This window comes from Lepisosteus platostomus, chromosome 8, assembly GCF_059453375.1.
Source record: "Lepisosteus platostomus isolate fLepPlt1 chromosome 8, fLepPlt1.hap1, whole genome shotgun sequence".
Taxonomy (NCBI): domain Eukaryota; kingdom Metazoa; phylum Chordata; class Actinopteri; order Semionotiformes; family Lepisosteidae; genus Lepisosteus; species Lepisosteus platostomus.
Window position 1 is genome coordinate 60,052,190 of NC_142618.1, and position 23,139 is coordinate 60,075,328.

The following is a 23,139-nucleotide window of genomic DNA, read 5'->3' on the forward strand; positions in this document are numbered from 1 at the left end:
ATCGGGGGGGGTGCAAACGCACACTGGAGGAAATTCACCCGGAAACGTGTCCCCGGACTGGGTGGAAACGGCGCCTGGACACTGCTGGGATGAACATGCGGGTGTGGCTGGTCTGGCCTCGGACCTCGGACGACTCCGTGCGGGCGCCTGTCAGAGCGGGAGAGGGGGGGACGCGGCTGTCCCTCAAACCGCCATGAGGGGGCAGTCAAGGTCAGGAAACCGGAGAGCGTCGCATCCGGTGATAAACCTATTTCATACGCCGATTAATGGAGAAAAACGTTAAATATATTAAACTAAATTATTAGATTTTTTTTTCACACATTTGATGAAAACAAAAAAACAGGGTTTAAGACGGAGTTTGAGGAAAGCTGAAGTTCCATAAAAGGCAAAAAAATGGATTTTGGGCCTCAGTGTGTGTATTCACATTAATAAATAATAATAATAATAATAATAATTGCTTACACTTATTTAGCGCTTTTGTGGACACTCCACTCAAAGCACTTTACAGGTAATGGGGACTCCCCTCGACCAGCACCACCAGTGTGCAGCCCCACCTGGATGATGCGACGGTGCGCCAGAACGCTCCCCACACACCAGCTCTCAGTGGGGAGGAGAGCAGAGTGATGAAACCAGTTCATAGATTAAATTATAAAATGACAGATTAAATGATAAGTAATGATAACAAAAATATTTACGCATCTGAAGAAGGCTCCACAGCTGAAACGATGTGTCTCTTTTCTTTTCGGCATGGAATACACCTATACTTGGTCCTTCAAATTATAATACTGCTACTAGATAGATACTTTACTGATCCCGTGAGGAAAATTGCAGTAATACACAACAACGATATAGTAACTGTTGTTAATCACATATCATAATAGTAGAGCAACAGTAACTACACACTAAATACACAGTATGCCCACCGAGCGGTCCAGCACGTTAGCTATAAGGCAAGGGATAGATACATAGCAGGTGTACGTGTAGGACTTTCTATGAAAAATCGTGCGCCTGATTTTTTTTCAAAGCGCACATTTATTTCCACCCGGAAACACTTGAAGGGGGGGGTGGGGGCATGCAGAAACTGCATTTCACCTTCAGAAGTGCGCCTCAGGGGCCGGGCCTGGGGGTGAAGGACAGTCTGCAGCCGGGAGAACGAGCCCTGAGCCGGATCTGCCCCCGTCCCGGCTTGCGCGCCTCCACCGAAACCAGCCGCACTGCGGCCCCTGGCGGCAGGTCAGTCCAGGCGCAACAGAGGGCGTACACGCCCTGTGCTGCTCCACCTCACCCCTGCGAGTGGAAGAGCTCCGCTCCCCGCACTGCCCTTCCTACTCTTCTCCATGCGAGTAGAAATAATTCTATCAGACATTCAGACATCTATCAGCGGCACATGGTGTCAGAATAAGAAGAAACGGTTTTTAGTTTCCTGGAAAGGGATTCGTGTCTCATGGATAATGGATACCCACCCCCCCAGCACAGCTGTCACACTGAGACACGAGTGACTGGACTACCGTTAGCAAAACCCATCCTTCTGTGTCATGTCTGTACCACTCACACTTCACAGACCTTGTCCTGGAGCAGGGCTGGACATCAGACTTTCTCCGTCTGCCCACGGGCTTGAACTTTTCATCACTGGCATGAAATTCTTTCAGTGGAGAGAAGAAAAAAAAAAACAATCTCCCAACGACAGGGTGCCACCCCCTTTTTTTTTTCTTCAACCAAGCAGAGTCAGCTATTCTGCAGGGAAAAAAAGATGTCAATACCTAAATAAAAAGCCAGAACTGTTCCTCCCGCCCAGATAAACGCTTGGATAGAAAAGACAAGCCTCCCGAAAAACACCAGGCACGCGTGGCAGAAAACCCACTGTGACTACTGCTGAAGCGGAACCGTCCCGGACAGGGTCAGGTACCAGTGGGGACGAGAGGCCCAACAGGCAGGAACGCAGGACACCTGGGCTCAACTGCCAAAACAAACAGCAGTGGAAACGACATCCCCACTGAGCGGCCGGTACCACACGCCCGCACCCCGCTTCTCCCCCGGTCCCTCACAATTCATTAGACTTCCATCACCTGAACACCAGCAGCGGTCACTTCGCGAAGTGATAAGCCATAACCGCGCTCCGAGAGCAGGAGGGCAACTCGCAGCCCCCCGGCAGAGGAGCCCGCAAGAGCGACAGGGGGGGCGTGAAACCAGGGCGCTCCTGATCACACCGAGCCCAGCTACGCCGGCCAGGGCCTCAGGCGGACGGCTGACGCTCAAGATGGCGAATACACGGAGACGCTGGAGAGGCGGTGTCCAGCTGCCCTTTGCCACGACTAGTTTCTGAATCATTGACTGTCTTATTGTGGAACTCAAGCTGGGATTGCCAAGTCCAACGCTTAAAAAAAAAAAAAACTTCAGACCCTAAGTATATGTAAGACCTTACCCTTGTCAATTAAAACAGGCAAACGGGGATTTAAACAAGCGCTTTTAAGCTCTGCCCCAGAATTTAATCTTTAAAAAAAAAATCAATTCTCATTGCTAGTCTTTCAAAAACTGCAGGTTGAAGCAAAGCAATTTACATGTGAATTACTCGTGAAATGACTTATCCGTTTTTCCTTAACTTTGACGAGATTTTAAATGACAATACGAAATTTAGGTTCCTTTAAATATCGTTCAATCACTTTCAATTTCATTTAACAGAAGACCATGTACTGTACCTTCCAAACGTGTGAATCCGTGTGCTTCAGTACCAAAGGGTCCTATTCAAACAGAACAGAGGTAAAAAGCAGTTCTCCAGGATGACCAAAAGCAATTTTATTTTTAATATACAACAAAATATTCCAGAAACGCATGCACCAGCTACAAATAGTGTTTTCTGAACTAAACAAATGTGGCCCTTACACAAGCTGGATGTCGATCATGAAAAAGGCAAAGGTGAGCAATGTTTTTTTTTTCCCTGTACATCAAGTATCAAATGTTAGACGTGTTACCGATACAACGAAACAAATTACAGTATTTTCCAGGGCTCGAATTCCACCACAGGTGTCCCAGATTCTCGTGCGTCCCTTCCAGAAAATGTCCGATCCCAGAGTGCACAAGGAAATACAATTCGTTCAAACCCGTTCCTCGTATTTCATGAACGCAGGTGAAGAGTTCGAGCTGCCGCCACTCGTTTACTTGAGCAGCTTCGGCACGGTCATCGTGGGGACAGCTATGTCTTTGAAAAGAGGCTGCACGCTGCCGTTCGACGAGGGCTTGCTCTGGTTCAGAGTCTCGATGATCGTCTGCCGCATGTCCCGGCTGGCGTCTCCCCGCACGGCCAGCAAAGCCAGGATGTGCTCTTCCCTGGAGGGCGGGAGATAAAACGGCACTTCGACAGGACTCAAGACTCACAACCGCGCTTTCAGACCACCACACAGCTCCCCCGGCATGATCACCACTCCTTACTGCACAGAGAGCTCTAAACGGTCACCAGGTCAATAAGCTCCGGTTCAATGAACGCGCAGAAACTGTCACAGGTTCACGCGCTCATCAAAAGCCAACGCCTGCACGTTCCTAACAACCCATCACAATGTGGAAGCTACCCCAGAAAGACTTTTCTATAATTAGTCACAGGCTGATGGGTGTCGCCCCATCATCTGCCTGCCCGCAGTTAAAGAACGCACCTCTGACCATGTGCTCCACCACTCGACAGGCGATCTGTCGACTGCAATCCTCCCACTCCCGCAGCTCCACCAGGGGCGAGAGCGAGGGCAGACCCACCTGATGTCGGGGAACTTGGAGACCAGGGTGGACACCTCCAGGTAGAGCAGACTGGGGTCGGTGAGCTTGAACACCTCCGCTATGGCGCTGATGGCGTCACACAGCCGGCTGGTATCCTCGCCCAGGCCCTGTGGAGCACAGCAGTGCGTCGGTGCTCACACACACCACGCACAAACGCGCCCGCACTGGCACGGCACGAACAAAGACAATTTCCAGAAAAGGCCCACAGGCTTCGCTGATAGGCTCCTTATACACAGTGTGCTCATACTCTACACACGGTGTGCTCATACTCTACACACGGTGTGCTCACACTCTACACACGGTGTGCTCACACTCTACACACGGTGTGCTCACACTCTACACACGGTGTGCTCACACTCTACACACGGTGTGCTCACATCTCTACACACACACGGTGTGAGACACCCCGTCCTGTCACATTCTCAATCACTCCAACCTTGAGCCAGAAACATATTGCTCTCTTATCTCTACAAATGTGAATAACACTTGCATGTGGTGTACACATTTGCAGAAGCTGGAGGGAATTATTAGTGTAAATTGAAACTCCAGTCTCTCTGTACAGAACGCACCTCTGAGAGCTTGCTGAACAGGAATTTGAATTGCTCGGCTTCCTTGATCATCCTATCTGCTCCTTCTTTCCTTTCTTCTGCATTTTTGAAAGAGATCCTCTTTTGCATTATTGCCTTTATGTACTCAATGATGACTCTGCGATGAGCTTCAACAGTCATCTCCTGAAATGTGAATACATAAAGGTAGTGGCTTACATAATTACAGCACAAAAGTTCACAAAAACTTCATCTATTCCAGATCGTTCTGTTTCTTAAAAGTTTAGGTGGATCATTCTTGAAATCAGTTAGTTTTTCTTTTTACAATGAACAATTCACAATCAAAACCTTCTTGTTCTTGCAAAGAATATGAGTGTGGGGTATAAATTATTATTATATTTTAATTTTAAGAACTTCACTGCACTTGTTGCATAATACCTTTTGTTTTATATGTGCTTAAATCATATTGATCGTTTAATCTGTGGAGTTTAACAGCCTCTGCTGCTTGCCGTTCCAGTGCAACTCAAGATCAGAAATTAGGATAGTTTCCAAAAATACGCCACAATAAGGGCAGCTCCAGAGCAAGACAATATATCATTAACACAAAAATGTTTTACAGATGTATTACAAAACGTTTGCATTGCAAAACTGAGATATGTGCATTCCCAACAGTAGCAGTCACATTAATTAAAAAGTCATACGAAACACCTTGGACACAAGTGCACCTGACATATTTCAGCTTACCTTATTGTACGGTTTCTTAATTTTGGAAAAGTCATTGAAATAATCCTCTAAAGTAACACAAATGGTGTCGACTGCGTTGGATCCTGTCAGCCACTTTCTTGTCAACAGCTCACTAAGGTGTTGCTGTGAAGACAAGACAATTTATACTGAGACTCCAACAGACACACCTGGCAGATAGTAGAGGAGTGAAAAAAAAGCAGTGTGGAAACATTAAGTCGTACCGAGTCTTGGTTTTACAAGAGCTGACAACACCCCTAATGCATTCATCTGGATCTCCTGTGTCCTGTGTTTTCTGAGCTATTTTTCACACACAAGGTGTCGCTGCAACACAGCCACAGCTTGACCTTCAATCTCTGAATAACCTGAACTCTGCTTCAGATCTAATTTCCATGTTTTTTTTCTTCTTAAAATCATTTCAGCCACATAATACTCTGGGCTTCACGCGCCCGGGACACTGGCAAACAGCGGCGCTCAGTCCCCCCCTCTCCCCTGACCACAGGGCCACAGAACCTGGACACACGCAATCGTCCCAGCGTTAACAATCCTGGCGCCAGCCTCCTGACCTCCAGATCCAGGAAGACCTCGTCGAGCAGGAACAGGCACCCGTCTTTCGCCACCTCGTTCAGCGTCTTCTCGATCGCCACGTCGTTCTGGCTGTGCTCCACGGCTCGCGAGTACTTCTTCTTCAAGCTGGTGACGGACTCTCTGAAAGTGGATGGGAGCTGTTCAGCGTGACCTCCAAGACCTGTCGCACGCATACGCTAGCCTTTATTTGAACTGCAACCACTGGGAGGACAACTAAAAAAAAAAAAAAAATCAGTTTCTTCGTGATTTACCGCGCTCAGCTCCTGCTTGGGCAGACCGATCTCCCTCCGGCACACAAGCAGAAGCAGGGGGCGTGACCTCTACCCCTGCTTTCACCAGGAACCCTAGAGAGCAGCACCTCTGTGGGGTCAGACTGAAAGAAACTAAACCTGACCCATTCCCTGGCGTTCAGGAGCACCTTCTCCAACACCTGTCCAGCTGAGTCAAACCTGGCAATCGGAGGCTTACTTAAAGGTCTGGCAGTTGTTGATGATGGCGATCATGTACTGAACGTAGCACTGTGGAAGCTGACGGTCCCTCAGATGATCCTCCTTGTAGGCGATGGCCTCTTCTCTGTACCTGAGAAGTATACAGTACATCTTACTGTTCCTTCACGTATGGGTGAGGCAAGGTGTATTCATACAAGAGAGGCTTAAATAACCAAGGGTTGCTTTTTTAAGTGGTGCACAACAGGCCATTCCATTACTATTTCCCCAGGTAAGCAGTCACTCATTAGATTTGTCCTATAGTCAGACCTATATTGGCCATCACCAGGATGTAGGAAACGGAACCGTAAATTTGGTTTAAACAAATCTGCAGATTACACGCGATATCAAACAGAGAAGTTCACGACCCCTTCCGGGAACGTGTTTCCAATTATGAAAACCAATCAGTGTGCTATAACCACAACAACAACAACAACAACAACAACAACAACAACAACAACAACAATAATAATAATAATAATAATAATAATAATAATAATAATAATAATAATAATAATAATAATAATTATTATTATTATTATTATTATTATTATTATTCAGAGAACACATCAGGGCTGTGAAGATTAAAGATCTCTCCAAGCCCACTGTTTCTCATTTCACCTCTGACGGCCACGACCACTATAATCTCTCCGTCTGTGTTCTCAAAGACGGTTTTCCGAACTCATACATCAGAAAGACCACCGAAACTAAAATTATTCTGCAGCTAGGATCACACATTCTCCCTTCCCTTAACGACAGATTACTGTTCTTTTAAATTTTCTCCCTTCATTGGAAGTTTCATTTCACACCTCTCTGCACCCATTCTGACTTCACACCTCCTGATTGGCCTCTCTTTCTGTCCCCTGCTCCCGCCTCTAACCCCTCCTCCCTCCCAACCTTTGTTCTCCCGCTACATTACCTTTGCCTACTGCCCTGTCTCTCTCACACCTGAAGAAGGCTCCACGGCCGAAACGTTGTGTTCTCTTTCTTCTTTTTTTCAGCATGGAATAAACCTATTACTTGTTCCATAATAATAATAATGGCAAGGTAACCATCAGTAACTAGGTTGTGTTCCACCAAGAGAAGCAAAGGGAAGTGAAGGCCGAAACTCAAGTGCCTGGTCTTCTACATGGACACCCTGACAATTACTTCTTGTCACATTCCAAAAACAGGACTTCCAGTTCAACTGAGCGAAACTACACTGAGCAGAATTACCAAGCAAACAACGCAAACTGGAAACAGCAGAGGTGTGCGTTTCCGAGGCTTGAATTTGTGCTCAGAGGGACAGTTTAATTACGTTGGACACACAACAGCTTTACGCCACTTGTGCTATAAAATACTACTGATTACAGAACACCAAGGATTTATTTACATGTTTCAAACGCGGAGATGAAAACGCTGCTTTTGAGAGCGCGGCCCCGAGCCCGCGGAGGGCAGAAGGGGGAGGGGTGGACAGTACAGTCGGGCCTCACCTGAAGAGGAAGGAGTTCATCTGCTTCAGGCACAACCGCAGCACCTCCTCCTTGAACGCCTCGTTGATCTGGGCGGCCACTTGCAGATTCTGCTCGAACATCTGGGCACATCGGCAGAACGGCACCCGTTAGGCAGAGCGACCGGGACCTCCGCGTTTCGAAATGTTGATCCGCGCTTAGGGGCAGAGACCGCCCCAACTGACACGATTACAAACTGCATTTGCATCACGAACGGCGCCGAGCCTTCACTGTAATTGCAGCAGGCGTACTCAGATTTAAATACAGGGACGCTACCACTAGCATTTACATCTGGCATTTAGCAGTTACATCAGAACGGTCTACCTAGAGGAGGGGCTCAGGTCCCTCTCCACTGAAGAGCAGCCCCACCTGGGTGACGCCAGGCAGCCCCACTGCCCAGCAGATCGGGGGGAACAGTAAGAAACACAAAGAAGGGGGGGCTTTCTGAAATTGAACTATTTGAACGTCGACAAGGTGTACTTCTGGTCCAGCTCCCTCTACATTAAAGGCTCTAGAAACACGAGAGCCTGCCTTGAACCCAGCCACGTGGCTGTGAAGCTGATATCCTGGCTTCTTCCAAGAAACAGCTGGATGAGATCCGGGGATCAATGAACCACTAACTTCATTTGTGACCGTTCTTCCCACAGATACCCATGTGAGCTGCACCCATTCCGGGTGTCACCGATTTGCTTGCTTTAAGTCGAGCTCATGCAGTCAGGCTTATCGGCTGCCCTGGGCGAGGCAGGGGTGCCTATAAAATGCTGCAGGAAAAGGAGGAGCCCAGAATGTGTTGCTCCACCCTTCAGCAGACAGCGTGCTTTACGTCAGACAAACCTAAACTGCATCTCAACTGGACGCCGAACACAGTGTCTCTACAGCGCATGACTCTACGTAGCTATCTTGGACGGTTATTTGGTACTCAAACTGCAATTTCCCTCCTCATATTAAAACTTGCTTTCACTGTACTTGTGGCTTACTCTTAACTCTGCTACTGCTGTAGATACCACCATGAAAATATCTGGATCCATCCTTGGAGGATGGATTCCCAGTGTGAGCTGTGCAGAGTTAGAGTCAATTAAAAACCAAGGTCAACTGGTGCCAACTGTAAGAGCTACAGTAAACCACCATGCAAACTTACCACTGGTAACAGATTATTAATAACAGCCAATAATGTAGGGGTGACTGAGGTACACAAGGCATATAAAACTTTCCTCTGCATCCCGCCCAGGACGCACAGGACTCGGAGAAGCAGCGCGCCAGGCTCGACAAGGAGAGGGGAGTCACCTGGAACACGATGGCAGGCAGAGTGGTCTGATAGTAGCCATCCTGGTCAGCTTCGGGCTCGGTCTCCTTCTTCCAGTCCTTCTTGTCCGTCTCCAGCGCCTTGCGAAGCCAGCCGGTGATATTCGACTGTAAAGGGAGCGAGAGTGGGCCGAGGTCAAAGGGCGGGAAGCCAGCAAACCACTTCATAGCCTGCCAGCCTGAATGGACTGAATGGAACCAGTTCAGCCTTGGTAGGCACCCGACTGAGACCGTCACAAAAGCTGGAGATGCGGACCAGACGCGGGGGACGTCTTTGACATCAGCTGCCATACAAGGACCAGGATTTAAGTAAAACGGCAAAGTATGGAACAAGAAACAGACGAGGGCTTGGGTAGACTGCATCAACCACATGCATCCAGAGCACGTACTGCGTATATTCCTCCGAGCACTGCCCAGGGCTGAGGCAGGACTGAGAGCGCCTGTGAAGAAACCTCCCTGCCAGTCAAGACCGGAGCCAGTCCACCAGTCATGCAGCTTTGTGGACTTTGTGAGATCCCATCAAGAGTCAGGGAGACGGACATGTTGAACCCAACTACTAGCAACCAAGCAAGCAAGCAAGACGGGCTGAACGGCCTCCACTCATTTCTAACCTTTCTTATATTCTGTTTCTCACATACACGAGTAACCCTGCTGAGACTCTGTAGTCCTGCTACTAACTTCGCTCCTCAGGGGTCTGCACTATTGCGCCAAAGGTTAACTGCTAATTCAGGACATAAATATTTATGTCACACCTCCAAATGACAATTCTACCAGAACTGTCCACTGTTCTGGTTACCTGAAATTTGTTAGGGCCAGGAAATGAAACCACTGTTTAATACACAGATCCTGGAAAACAATTTCAACGGAGATACTAAGATCCCTCACAACGCAATGCTTCATAAAAGTATAAAAAGTATAAAAAAGAAGGCATAGCTAGTGTCATAAATGACGCAGGGTGCAATTACAGCTGCACTGTCAACAGAGGTCGCCAAAGAGCCTCTGACTGCTGTAAATAGACTCACCGGGTACTTATCTGTCAATTAGATTTCTGGTGGACGGCATTTTGTTCACACACTCAAATGGGTGCAATGAGTGGTTTTCTTTAGCACAAAAAGGATGTGCACGGTATGAGAGGGGGGGAGGGGTTTCTAAATATTTTTTGTTGCAAGCCTGGAAAAAGCCTGCAGGTCTCCTTCACGTGCTTCGACTTGTTATTGTGGGTTTTTATGCGGCAGGTCCTCAAGACCGCCCTAGGGAAGGGCAGGGACCGTCACGGAAAGGGACACACAAACAATGAGATGTCAATTGTCAAAAAACAGACAATTAAATCGCAATTTGTCATAACATTGTAACTGTGTGTCGGCCTGCAGTTGTTTTGATATCCCTAGTTACTGACAGGTCACAGAAATACAAACCCTGAGATTTTCAGCCAGGAAGGTATATAAGGCATGATTTAATTGTTGCCCAGAGTCCTATCCAGATAACGCCACCCGCAGATACCTGCTTGGTGGCATCATTAACATTCCAGAAGAAAACAAAAGTGAAAAGTGATCAAGATGAGATTGAAAAAAAATCTTCAACAGCCTTCCAGACCTCTGGAAAGACTCTGGAAAGATAGAAGAAGACAATAATTCTACTACATAAAATGTGAGGGAGTGCATTATCCTCCCCTCTGAACATTTATATACAAAAATGTCGAAAAGCTCCTTGCAGACTCACAAATCCGACTTCAAGGAGCAGGCTGAAGGAGGAGTGTCACATGCGGGGGTCTTTTTGGGAAGAACGGCGGCAAGCAAGCTCTTCCTGCTTTATGCGATCAAGCTCTCCGAAAACCCCCCCCCCCCGGAGATTCAGAACAGCAGCGCAAGGTTTGAGGATTAGTGTGGAAATCTGAACCTCTCATTTGCAGCCCCCTTAGGAATGGCTGCAGAAGACGCAGTAAGAGGTTGATGGAGGCGTGCCTTGTGTCCACAGCTGATGGATCCGCAGAAGTAGCGCAGAACGTACAGTAAGGCCACTACCTAAGAGACTGACTTGCGAGAAATCACAGCCTCGTCCGAAATAGAAAGCAAGGTTCAAATTTCACCATATTCACTTCCACTACGTGCTAAAAGGCACTGTATAAAACACAGGCTGATGAACCCGTGTGCTTCGATCTGTAACGTTCTTCCTTAGCATGACAAAATGTCACCATTCTGAATTGAAAACACTCAGGAGCAACCAATTCCGAATGGCGGCCTAGCAGATACAAGAACACTAACGTTTTGGAGAGAACAATTTCAACTTCACTTTCAGTGTTATCATTTAGACACAATATTCAACGGCTTCTATCTATTTTCTTACTGTTTTACCATTTATTCGGGTGTCGCTAATGACACAATGGCAGTCAACAGCGAGATACACCACAGGCATGAACCATACCTCATGTTTGACGTGAGATGGAAAAGGAAACTTGAGGCCTCCTGCTACAGAACATGCACGCGGCCGGCTTGTACAGCACGACGGCGGTGATCCAATGAACTAAAATCCGCCTTCAAACTCCCTGCTGCCAGCGGAAGCTCAGACTGGGCTGCCTGCTTCTTACTGCACTTCAATCAAACACTGACCGAGGAAAGAGTGACTTCAGGGTAGAGCCTGTATCCAGTGAGTTTAACCAGCATCTTCCCTGTCCTTCCGCCCAGCTCGAGTGGTGCTGGGCAGAACAACAGCCAGGGAAGAGGGCGAAACTATGGCTCCTGCACCTGCTTGACTGGCCTCCTCCTCCACAGCTGAGGCCACACGCGCTGCACGGCCCAGGGGGGGCAGATCTCCAGCATCACCTGGCTCCCTCAGCAGCCAAAGGCCGACCGAGGCACGGCAGTGAACTCACGGTGAAGGTTTGGATGTACGTGCCCAGCAGCTCCTGCACCACGTTCTGAGGAAGAAGCGGGTCCAGCCCATTGATGTCCACCTCCGCCAGCAGCTCGGGGTGCCCCATCATCTCCACGCTGCAGGAACACAACCGGGACGAGGACGTCAGCCTTTTCCCCCACGCGCTGGGGAAACTAAGAACCGCAGCCTCTCACGGAGATCAGCGCTTCACTTCTGCATTCGGAGCCAACGCGGACCAAGGAAGAGCCCAGAGCTCGGACGGGCTGCTGCTGGCCTCCAAGTGTTTCCTGCCGGCGGGGGGATTTTTTCTTGGCCTCTCACGTGCGGGGAAAATGATCCCACAGCTTGCCTTCCCTTGGGAGACGGCTGCCAAGGCCACTGCGGCACGAGCCAGGGTCTCTCCAGGAATTTGGTGGCCTCGTGTCCAATCTCAGCTGACACCATCATCGGCGCAGCAGTCACAAAACCTTCGCCCGAGCACAGTTTCAACATGGAGGCCTGACAGACAAACCAGAAACGACCTACTGTGGAGAGAGACTCGTTTGTGAGGGGGATCTTTTTCCTTTGCTACTATTTAAAAAAGAAAATATTTTTAGTCACAAACCGGGTCTTACCATGGGAAAAATGCAAGAGGGATATTACTGTTGCTGTTCCAAGTAAATATCACCTTCCTTCAAAGCCTGTACAGTACTGGTGTGCTAAGTATTCTATAACATGACACCCAAAATGACAATATGTCCTAAAACCTTCTCCCTCCTAGGCTCCTCAGCCAGGGCCGTTCTGTATGAAGAGCTCAGGGGCAGTAATTTCAAAAATATGAAAAAGAAACACAAATATTCATGTCTATCACACAGACCTTACAGTAAGCATTATCGGGGGTTGTTTTCTTTTTAACAAAGTGAAAATGATTTGAAACAGACTTGACTAATTCCCCACAGGGAATATTTGCCCAATGAATGAATGTAAACCAATCCGCAGTGCCTCGGCAGCCACGTTTTCAGCGAACAAAAGGGCAGAAACAGAACCAGTGTGTAATAAATGTGTTGCCTTGTTTAATGCAAACAAAGACGCCTCGTGCTGTTGTTATAAAAATATCTTTTTTTAGCGTAATCCGTCTCTGTGCACGCGATGTGCAACAATGCGTGTGTCTATTGGATTAGATAAACTAGTTTTTCTGGAATTGTGTGCCAAGGAGTACCTGCAATTGCTAGGGATCCATCGCATTTAAATACTGTGACAACCACTCTTCACCATACACGTGGGTCAACATTACAACACGCGTGCAGCAGAGCGGAAAACTGACATCTACAATAACACGACATTCATTTTCGCTGCCTGTATTCATGGTTATTTATGGTCTGGCTGGTGCCTTTACACTACTGGAATGACAGTGAAAGACAAAACAGCTGCGTTTTCGCGGAACCCTGCGGACATCGGACCTAGAGAGCCACGAAACAAAAATCTGGACTGCGCACTGTGGCCGTCTTTAACACTGTAATATTTTACACACGATTACATGGCCAACCGGACGCCGCAGGGAATGACTGCTTGCTCGGATAGCCAAGCGAATCACTTACAAAGCAGTAAGTCAGAAGAAGCTGGCCTCCCAATTAAAGTGACACTGCAGGAATCAAAAACAAACGATCCTTTTTCCCCAGAAGCAGCCATTCTGGGTCATTCAACCTAGTTGCCAGCCTGCCCGGGCTCGCAGTGCCAGAACGCCAGACACACGGAGAGGATCCGTTATCGGGGGGGGGAGCCGAAGGCCCCCTCCGAACCGCCTGCCGTACCTTTTGTAGGTGTTGAGCACCCAGGTCAGGAGGGAGACAATCTCGTTGGCCTCCAGGTCCTCCGCGGCCAGCTCCTGCACCCTGGCGGACACGCCCCGGTGGTACAGGCTGAAGAAGACGCTGAAGATGCCGTAGTGCGGCGGGAAGCACTGGACCATCAGGTTCTTCACCACGACGAGGTCGTCCAGCACGTACTTGCGGGTGATCTCCAGGAGCCGCACCAGCCACATCTTGTCGGACTCGCGGGTGTCCGACTGGGTGCCCTCGATCCGGGTGCTCACAGTCCCCTCCAGCACCTCGAACATCTTCTGCTTCCAATTCTTGGGCCGGCCGGACGGGATGAAGCCCGTCTGCTTCTTGCGGTCCAGCATGCGGCGGTCGATCTTCTCCTCCCGCTCGATGACGCGCACCACGGAGACCAGCATGGTGGGGTCGCGCCGCACGGTCACCATGGCCCTCTGCAGCACCATCCAGAGCTGCTTGGCCAGCTCCTCCGACAGGGTCTGCACCTCCCCGAAGTAGTTGCAGATGAGGTTCATGTCGTGCGCGTTCCTGCTGTCCATGCGGTACTGCTCGTACATGAGGTCGTCCCGGGAGCACTCCAGGTCCATGAGCTTCCGGTGGGCCTGCAGCAGCTCCGCCTGCTCGATGAGCACCCGGGTTTCCTGCACTATCTCTGGCACTGGGGAGAGACCGAGAGCACTGCAAGTCAAGACCACGAGCCACGCTGCCGGGGGCGAACACCGAGAAGGACTGTACAGAGCTGCTGTGGGTTTTGTGAAGGATCACAGTGCGGCTGAAAGAGCAGAAACCAGGCGTGGAAACAGTACGCAATCAAAACAACATTTCGTATAAACCTGGTCCAAACTACAGGACATACTGCTGCATATGATGTTTCCTTTAATTTAACTTTCAAATGCACCTTACAGTTAATTTACAAGACTTACAGTCTTCCGTCGTCTCACTTCATATTTAATACATTAAAATTGATAGAAATTTCCTAATGCACGCGATATTTCTAAAGTGAATTAAAGAAGCCTTCATTGATTTTGTTTTATGTGGGGCTCAAAACTCAGGAGAGGATCAAGTGTGGTTCCCGGATTCCTGACTGTGGCGGACGTGTGAATGAGGAAGCCTTCAACCATGACCGTGCAGCTCTCTAGCCTTTCCAGCTGAGATTTGCTGCCCACCAGTAAAATGTCTGTTTTGTCACTATTTAGTTCCAAGGAATAAGTCAAGGGAACAGTCCAAACCCATTTCCAGTAAAATGCAGATTTTAGACTATTTGTAGCTCCTGAAGCCTTTCTGTGCTAGGATGAATTGATTACTGCCCATCACAGTGTTCACATTTCATCAGCATGTTCCAAGAAATGTCACAAATCCAATCGAGAGGTCACTTGAAAGACACTGGCTTAAAACCTTGTTGGGTAACAACTAGGAAGTAAAGCTAATACGAAGATATTAACCTTGTTGTGAGATAAAGTCTAGTCCCTTGCAGTCACATCTGCTCTCAACGCCTTGACCTATCACCCTGCTCTACGCAGTGCTGCTCTCTTCACACCCGTCTCGAGCCGAGATCTGCCTTGAACACCGTTTGCCTGCGCTTTTTGCCAATGTCGTGTGTTGCCCTCTGCTGCAGGAGCAGAAAACCCACCTGATTTGTCCTGAGATCACGCTAATGAAAGGTGCTCTGTGGCCGCTGGGCTGGGCAGCAACTCACTGTGACCCCCCCAGGACCCAGCCCTGCGGGTGCAGCCCTCCTGCCCCCACCTGACTGAACTAACTGCTGGAGAGTTCCCAGGTGCTCAGCTGCTGATTTAAAGAGACCTGCAACTCCTCCTGCCTGCCTGAACCTCCGGGACTGGAGCTGGAACCACCTGCTCTACAGGACAAAGCAGACGCAAAAGAGGAATTCTGCTGCGCACCCCTGGGTGCTACCACAGGTGTTACCTGATGGTACCCGTAAAGGATGTGCCCGTCTGTCACAGCTCACCTGTCTGCCGCGGGATCTCTTCACTGCTCTTCGTAGCGCACGACAGGGCTAAACAACTGTCCAACTGTGACAACCGAATCCCATATTTTAAAGGGGAAATATTTCATGGTTGGAGGCAGGCCGAGCCCACTGTCTGAGAGCGCAGAACACTGCTTCTTCAGCCCTGTCTAACCCAATGGGCAGAACCCATCCAGAGTCCTGCCCAGATACACCGTTCGCACAGGGATGAGACGCGCTGAGACCATTTCCTCAGACACCCAATGCATCGCTGTAACGAACTTGTGATTTGTGGATTACAAAGTATTTTTTGCCTTGTTTTGTTTATTTTAGGGTATACTGAAGCCCTACCAGGACAAGAGCGTGTTAGGTAACTCTCGAACAGTTGCCCCCAGTGAAATAAATCTTAACGCAAATTGAGCTGATCTGGGCTTACACGAGGCTTTGACTAGATACCCAGTACAGGGCAAATCCTATTAGATGGTGGTCTTAATATTCAAGAGCTTCTTTGCAGTAAAGGCTTGAAGGGCATCGCCGGTATTAAGAGAGTAAGGAGTTGATGTTTTTAGGAAAACAATGCAATAGGAGGTGTAATTTGAAGATATACACTTAATTTAAATCCAGGGCTTGTACAGTAAACGTGCCATGCAAAAGCTAATCAATCACACTCATGAAAGGCAAGGCTTTTAAACAGGCAAACAACATAACGAAGTTAACGATAAAAATATCACACCTCCTGAAATGCAATGCAATAGGACTTGTTTGCCAGAACTAATTAAAATGCTAGCCAGGGAATGGACTTGTAAAAACATAAAGCACAAGACAGACACAGCAACACAATTTTTAAAAATCCAGAAATTAAACGCAGCTTTCACCTTGTACAAAGCTGAATGCAATGATAAAACGTCCACATACAGCGTCACTGTGACAGCCCCAACTTACACAAGGTGGCTCACAGCGCAGGAGCACAATAAGAGTCACACTGACTGGACGACGTCTGGTGTGAAGGAGTCCTTACTGTGGCAATAATATTCATACATGCAAAGACTTGTTCTACAAAACCCCCAGCCAGCTACACCCACTGTAGAGCCCTTTACATTCCAGATAAACCTAGTTCTTCCCACGGGAGAATGTTGGCTAACCCCTCACCCATTAGGTTAGTAATTAAGCAATTAATCACCATGGTGATTATTTACAAGAATTGAAGGCCGACTGTAAATGGGCCTCTCGTGACCTCCCAACAACCAAATCCCCCGCCCCCCCAACCCTCTGACCTCCCGACCCTCCGACCACCCTGACCCCCGGCCCCCCGACCCCTGACACCCCCCCAGTTACCTGAGAAGATGTTCTTGAGGTTCTCCACCGCGGCGGCCAGCTGGCTGTGCTGCACCACGGCGTCCTTCACGTCCTTCAGGTTCTCGATGGTGTTGATGCTCTGCCGCCAGTCCTTGCTGACGTCCGCCAGGGCGTGCTGGATGTCCTTGACGTCCACCAGCGCGGTGTGGAGCTGGCTGAGGCCCGTCCGCACCCCGTCCAGCTGCGACTGGATCGCCGCCTGGGGGGCAGACCGCAAGCTCATCGAGACGGGAGCGGGGCAGAAACGCTTCAACGCGCTGCCTGATGGGCGCCCGCTTGACGAGACTGAAACGTCCCGACTGAAGAACCAACACCAGCTCGCAACAGACCGAACGGGCAAGGAATAGATTTATGCACATAAACACAATGAGCTTTGGTTTTTACCCAGATTTCATCCTTTTTTAAAACAGTCGTGAGCATTTGGGTCATTCAAGTGTCAAAGTAACTTATAACTGCACTTATTAACAGTCTGCACTTAAGAGTCCGAGCCTGAAGAGCCTTCTCGATATGGGAATGTACCTTTAGGACACTGAACAACAGCCTATGACTCTTAACAACTCAAACACACAGTTTCTTCCCAAGACTGGCCACTGCATCCGAACAGATACACTGTATAATTCTGGATAACATGTTATTTGCCACGGCAAATAACTTGCAAAACTATTTTAAAATTCTCTGCTCATGTTTTTTTAGCCAGTATTTTGGCAGTCTGGCAATTCTCCATGATGCCTTAAAGACCTGCGTGTACGGTTCTTCTCCAGAAGAAACAAGACGGTAGTTAGCGGAAGAAATAAATCACCCTGCATCAAACCTGTCAACCTCTGTCACGACAGCTTTGAGCCCGCGCCTCTCCGAGACACTGCCCTGCACTCACAAAACACTTTCTGGATAAGAACCAGAATCATCTCAGCCTGGAAAACTTCGGAAATGGAAAAAGTCAAATCATAGCTAATAGCATGGAAACAGAAAAGGGATGTGAGTAATTCCTAATGGAATACTGGCACATCATTTTCTCTCGTAGTCACCTGACAGCCAATCATACCGAGCACAAACACGGAACATGTCAAATGCTTGCCGACAATATTAGAGAAAGACTCAGATTATCAAGGGGCAACAAGCCTTCAGCTGCTCAGCATCTGCCCCAGAAAGCCCACTGCTACAGCCCTCTGAAGTTCAGACTGGATTTGCAAATGAACACACTGTACCTTACAAAAGAAAAACAGTGTTCACTTAGCCCATTTAACCGTGTTTCGTAAAGTCATGCAGCCTCAAAAGCACTGAAGTTATTTAGTTTCAAGTAAATAAACTTCACGTTAACAGGCAGACAGGCTACTATGGCACACAAGAAGTTAAAACATAGGAAAAGCAACCGCAGGCTGTGACATTGGGACCTCATAAAGAAACCAAATGCATAACTAAAAAAAGAGATGCATTTTGATACCCTTTGGAAATCTCTGTGACAGAAGTGCTCTGTGGAAGAACTGCTGGTCCTCTCCTCGGGTTTACACAACGTGTAACATATATTACATTTATAGCAGCTTAACGCCTCTGGAGTAGGTTTGCCTATTCCAGCAGCTACAACACAGAAACGAACCCAGGCAAAGTGGGAAAGAATCTGGGACTCAGATAAACTTGACTTCAGAGTTCAGCACAAAGAAGTGAAGAGGGGAAGGCAATTAAGTAAAACTTAAACCATATGCGGACACAGAGTTTGTTAATTTGAAAAAAAAACATTTTGCAACAATGTCCTAAGCTGTTCCCAAAACAAGCGAAAGGCGTCTGGCAGGAACTAACTGGAAAAAAGGGGCAGATTTTTTTAAATAACTTCTGAAAGCTCAGTGACTTTTTCTTCCTCTCCTCTGGCCTTTCATGTCACCCAGGACGGAGGCTCACTGTCAAACCCCCCCAGAGCCACACTGCCTCGGTCAGCTCCTGTGCTCCTGTGCTCCTGAGCTCCTGAGCTCCTGAGCTCCTGAGCTCCTGAGCTCCTGAGCCGAGCTGACCAGCTCACAGACCCCTCTTCCGTCCTCCTGTGCTGACGGGGCAGGCGCAGCCCCGCTCCGCCCCAGCTGGGCTCCGATCGTGTCCAGCGCCACTTCCTGCACAGCGGATATAACTCCGGCGATCAGGAGATCTGCACCAGGTGTGTTTCCAGAGGGCGGCGACACCTCTGCGCTGTCACACTGACACACTGATAACAGGGGCACAGAGGAAAGCCCAAAACGCCAGACTGGACTCTGGGTTTTGCTGACCTGAGACGTGGAAATAAACAATTAATCAAACGACAGTAAGGTCAACCAGCTCAATTAGGTATTTGCACAGCTCTGAAGCGTTACAGGCCGAGGAGAAACTCTGCAGAGGCTCCTGTACGTCTCCTCCTCGGGGACCAGGGCAATCATTTTCATGTTGCGGTCAGAGGCAGGACCCACGCTTATATTTCTGCTGACGTTCCAGCTTCGCACAGGGCCCTGTCATAGACCTCATTCAGCCGACACAGGCCGGTTTCTGCATTTCCCACGCAGGAAACTGCAGGGTGGGGAGCACGCTGGTCAGAGCTGTCTACACGCAAGCTGAAACTCTGCACTCCCCACAGGGCGGGCCTGTGCTGAGGAGAACCATTTTTTATTTTACTAACATGGAATGGGCAAAAACGTTCCCCCGCCCATTCTTCCCACATTCTACAGAAGCACCACTGAGAGCACCCTGACCACCCGTGTCGCTGTTCGGTTGGGGAATCGCAACGCTTCAGACCGCAAGACCCTGCAACGGATTGTGGAAACGGCTGAAAACATCACTGGAGCCTCCCTCCCTTCCATTTCTGTCACCTGTCACAAACGCCCCACACAGGGCCTCCAGTATAGGAGATGACCCCTCCCATAAACTCTCTGTCCTCCTACCCTCTGGGGAAAGATATCGCAGTGTACGGGCCAGCTCCACCAGACTCTGGAACAGCTTCTCCCCGCAGGCTGTCAGGCTCCTCAGCACCCTGGAATCTACTGGCACCCACCCCAATTCCAGAAGCAGGTTTTAAATCCCCCCAGTGTGTTGTGTATATTGTATTATGTATTTGCCTTAGTAATGTGCACTTTTTGCACAATGTGTATCCTGCCTACAATGTCCTATCTGTATTTGCACCGTGGACCAGGAGGAACTGTGTACTTGTATATGGCCGGAATGACAAACCAACGTGAACTCGGACTCGAGAACAGGCTGCAGGCCCAGCGGCTGAGCCACAGGGCGGGGCGGCGGGGGGGGGGGAACGCACCTTCAGCCGGGCCTCCACCGAGGCCTTCTTGCGGGCCTCCCTGCGGCGGTACTGCTGCACCTTGTCCAGCTGGTCGGGGCGCTGCAGCATGCCGGCCACTCTCTGCACCGCCTTGGCCACCGTCTCCCTGTCCGTCTCCTCCATTGCCGCCGCCTGCAAGCAGAGGAGTCGCTATGAGCGGCGGGGCCAGCCGCGGACCGGGCTCTGGGGCTGGGGCGCGGGGAGCCGAGCAGCGACACAGGAAGAACAGACGTTCCCACGTGAGGTTGCCCTGCAAACCTTCAATAATCGCCAGTGATACTGACAATCCCAACAACCACCTCCCTCCTCACACAGCTATAATAATGTTTCTTTATTAGCCCTATACAATTTCTTGCATTAGGAATTCGTCTTTTCACATACCCCAGCTTTTCTCCATGGAGACACAGACACACAGACAGGGAGAGAAGCTGGGGGTCAGAGCGCTGGGTCTGCCATTGTACGGCGCCCCTGGAGCAGTTAGGGTGAAGGGCCTTGCTCAGGGGCCCAACGGAGCAGGATTTGAACCAGCAACCTTCCAGTCACAGGCGCAGATCCTTAGCCACAGAGCCACCCCTCCGCCCTCCTCTCAAAGCTGAGATAGGCCTGAGAGACAACAGATTTACAGACTTTACTAGCTCTCTAGCGACAGAGTCTATGGTCAGGAACTGTCCCAGCCCTTCTGAACTACTTGTTTGCTGATCCTCCCATTTTTGTATCAACGGCACCAATTTGACTACTTTACTCTATCAGAATCTAGATTCTTGTTCTAAATCAGAAAGGGCAGTGGTCCTAGTACAGACCCCTGTGGTACTCCACCAATTACTAGATCTTCTATCAAACAATTCTCAAATTAAACACACAAACATTTCCTCCAAATGTCCAAAACCTCTCATTTACCTTTTCTGTATCTATGCCGATTATCCCTTAGGAACTTAATTCCATACAGGCAATCCACTAGTTTATGTCAAATGATAGTTTCTTTAACCCTACATGCAACAGAAGTCAAACATATTTGTCTTACTCCAGTTTTCTCACTAATTCTACGGATGGACATGTTATTAGCAATTATCCAGTCCCTGGTTCCTTCCCGTCTTCAGGGACGGCTGGGAGAGCTGCATCCATGGCTTCTGAAAAACATCTCTAGTTTCCACGAGTCCAATTAAAGAAGATTCTGTCAGGCCCTGGGGATTCAATCATCCTGAGAACTTAAACTCTCAGTTTTTGGAATATTTCTCAAACATTAGAGTTGTGTGGGCTCTGTGAAACAGCAAGTACAATGACGTGTCTGAATTCTAAAATAAACCTCTTCAGCCATTTAGGAATGTTAAATCACCTGATTAAAGACAAAAGAAAATCATTCGGTCATGCCGAGATAAAAAAAAAACAAACAAAAAAAGACAATTTTCCACTTTGTTACATCTGGTTTCTGATTTTCCTTCAAACCTTTCTAATTTGTACCACTTGGCACAATAAAAGGATTTCCATTTCGGACAAAATTCTAGGGTGCCTGAAAAAAGCAAAACCACAACGCACGCAACAGTTTGACATTTCCAGAAACAGAAGGTCAGAGAGTTCCAAAGCACTTCAGTGGTTGATTTGAGTGTCATGCAAGTTTTTCTCTCAGCTAGTGCCTGTTTCAATACACTTATTCCTGTCCACCCGACAGGTTAAGGGTATGGAGTCTGCAATACACTGATTTCTACACGTAATAAATGAGTGTATATTCAATTCTGTCTTCTTAGCATGCAATGTGCAGTTGGCAGCACACTGTTACACAAAATGAGAAATCATATTCTACACGTCTGCTTGGCAATGTATGTGCCTTCAATGTGATTGCCAGGGGTTTATGGTAACCTGTACTTGTCCACCCACTAATAAACACTACCGTGTCACAATAAACACTACCGTACGCTCACAAACTGACACTTTGCAAACACACACCAACATTATCATTGCAAACATTACTTTGTGCACACAATCGCAAAGTACTTGACACGCACAACAATGCGTATAAATTGCGTGCACAAGAGATTCTTTGCCCTTAACATGGAAAGCATCTTGCGCCCGTAACAATGTGAATTAACAGCGTTTTCAGCACTAATCCACCACGACTTAAACAAATCAACAAATCTGATATATTTCGATCCGGTAGATAAGCAATTACCTCTACCATTCCGAAGCAATTAATAAGAGTTGGCTGTAAATGTAAACAGTACATCTGAGGAGTTTAGCAAAGAAGCCCTCTCTTTGCAAAACGTCAAAGCACGGTGCTCACGTACCGTATGCAAATCGGTTTCATCATTATTTCTTATTTAAGCTTGTATTATTACTGCTAGCATCTGCGCGTTTCGTCTGTTTATGCGAAGAACTGCATGTTGTTGAGCGCTACGTGCTGCGATTGTCCCGCAAGACGCACAACCACAAAAGCCTTTCCCAAAACCAGGATCTGACAGCAAGTTTCCAGGCACGGCAAATGGAAAAATATCTACAGGCCCAGGTGACAGCCGGAACAATTTCGTTTCCTCCCGACGGTAAAAACAGGGACTCACCGCGCACCTACCTGTGAGTGATTTCCGAGGGAGTTGAAAACACACCGTTAAACAGACTGCATTAATAAATGCATCCCATATTCTAGATCACAAAATAAAAACTACCCTTCTCGGTCGCGGTTCGCTGTACGCCGCCCAACTCGCCACAACTGACTGCCACAACTTCCTATTCGGGTTGCCTTGCATTCTGGGAGTTGGAGTTTTCTCAAGTTCCTACAACAAAGACTGCAAAAATTCAAGATACAGTGCACGGACAGTATAGTCTATATAATATTCGAGCCAAGGCCAACCAAGTGACACATGTACTTGCCCTCTGCGATTTTTTTTTATGGCTAACACGACATAGTTTTAAAACTTCAGTACGCCGAGAAACGAGCTCCAGCA

At 48.4% G+C, this 23,139-nt stretch overlaps 1 protein-coding gene across 3 annotated transcripts; it reads right to left on the reverse strand.

The window, feature by feature from the left end:
- Nucleotides 1-2,768: 2,768 nt before the first annotated feature.
- Nucleotides 2,769-22,939, reverse strand: exoc3 (exocyst complex component 3). 3 transcript variants are annotated; one of them, XM_088644142.1, is made up of 13 exons: nt 22,756-22,939; nt 20,186-20,338; nt 16,900-17,119; nt 13,575-14,256; nt 11,783-11,900; nt 8,896-9,021; nt 7,594-7,694; nt 6,105-6,215; nt 5,615-5,756; nt 5,052-5,174; nt 4,332-4,493; nt 3,742-3,869; nt 2,769-3,324 (listed from the first exon to the last, which is right to left on the reverse strand). In XM_088644142.1, exons 2-13 carry the CDS (start codon nt 20,327-20,329, stop codon nt 3,153-3,155), a joined length of 2,229 nt encoding a protein of 742 aa, XP_088500268.1. In that variant the 5' UTR covers nt 20,330-20,338; nt 22,756-22,939; the 3' UTR covers nt 2,769-3,152. The 3 variants fall into 3 exon arrangements, with proteins under 3 accessions (XP_088500268.1, XP_088500267.1, XP_088500269.1); XM_088644141.1 differs by having other exon boundaries at nt 22,767-22,938; XM_088644143.1 differs by lacking the exon at nt 22,756-22,939 and adding an exon at nt 21,104-21,125.
- Nucleotides 22,940-23,139: the final 200 nt, after the last annotated feature.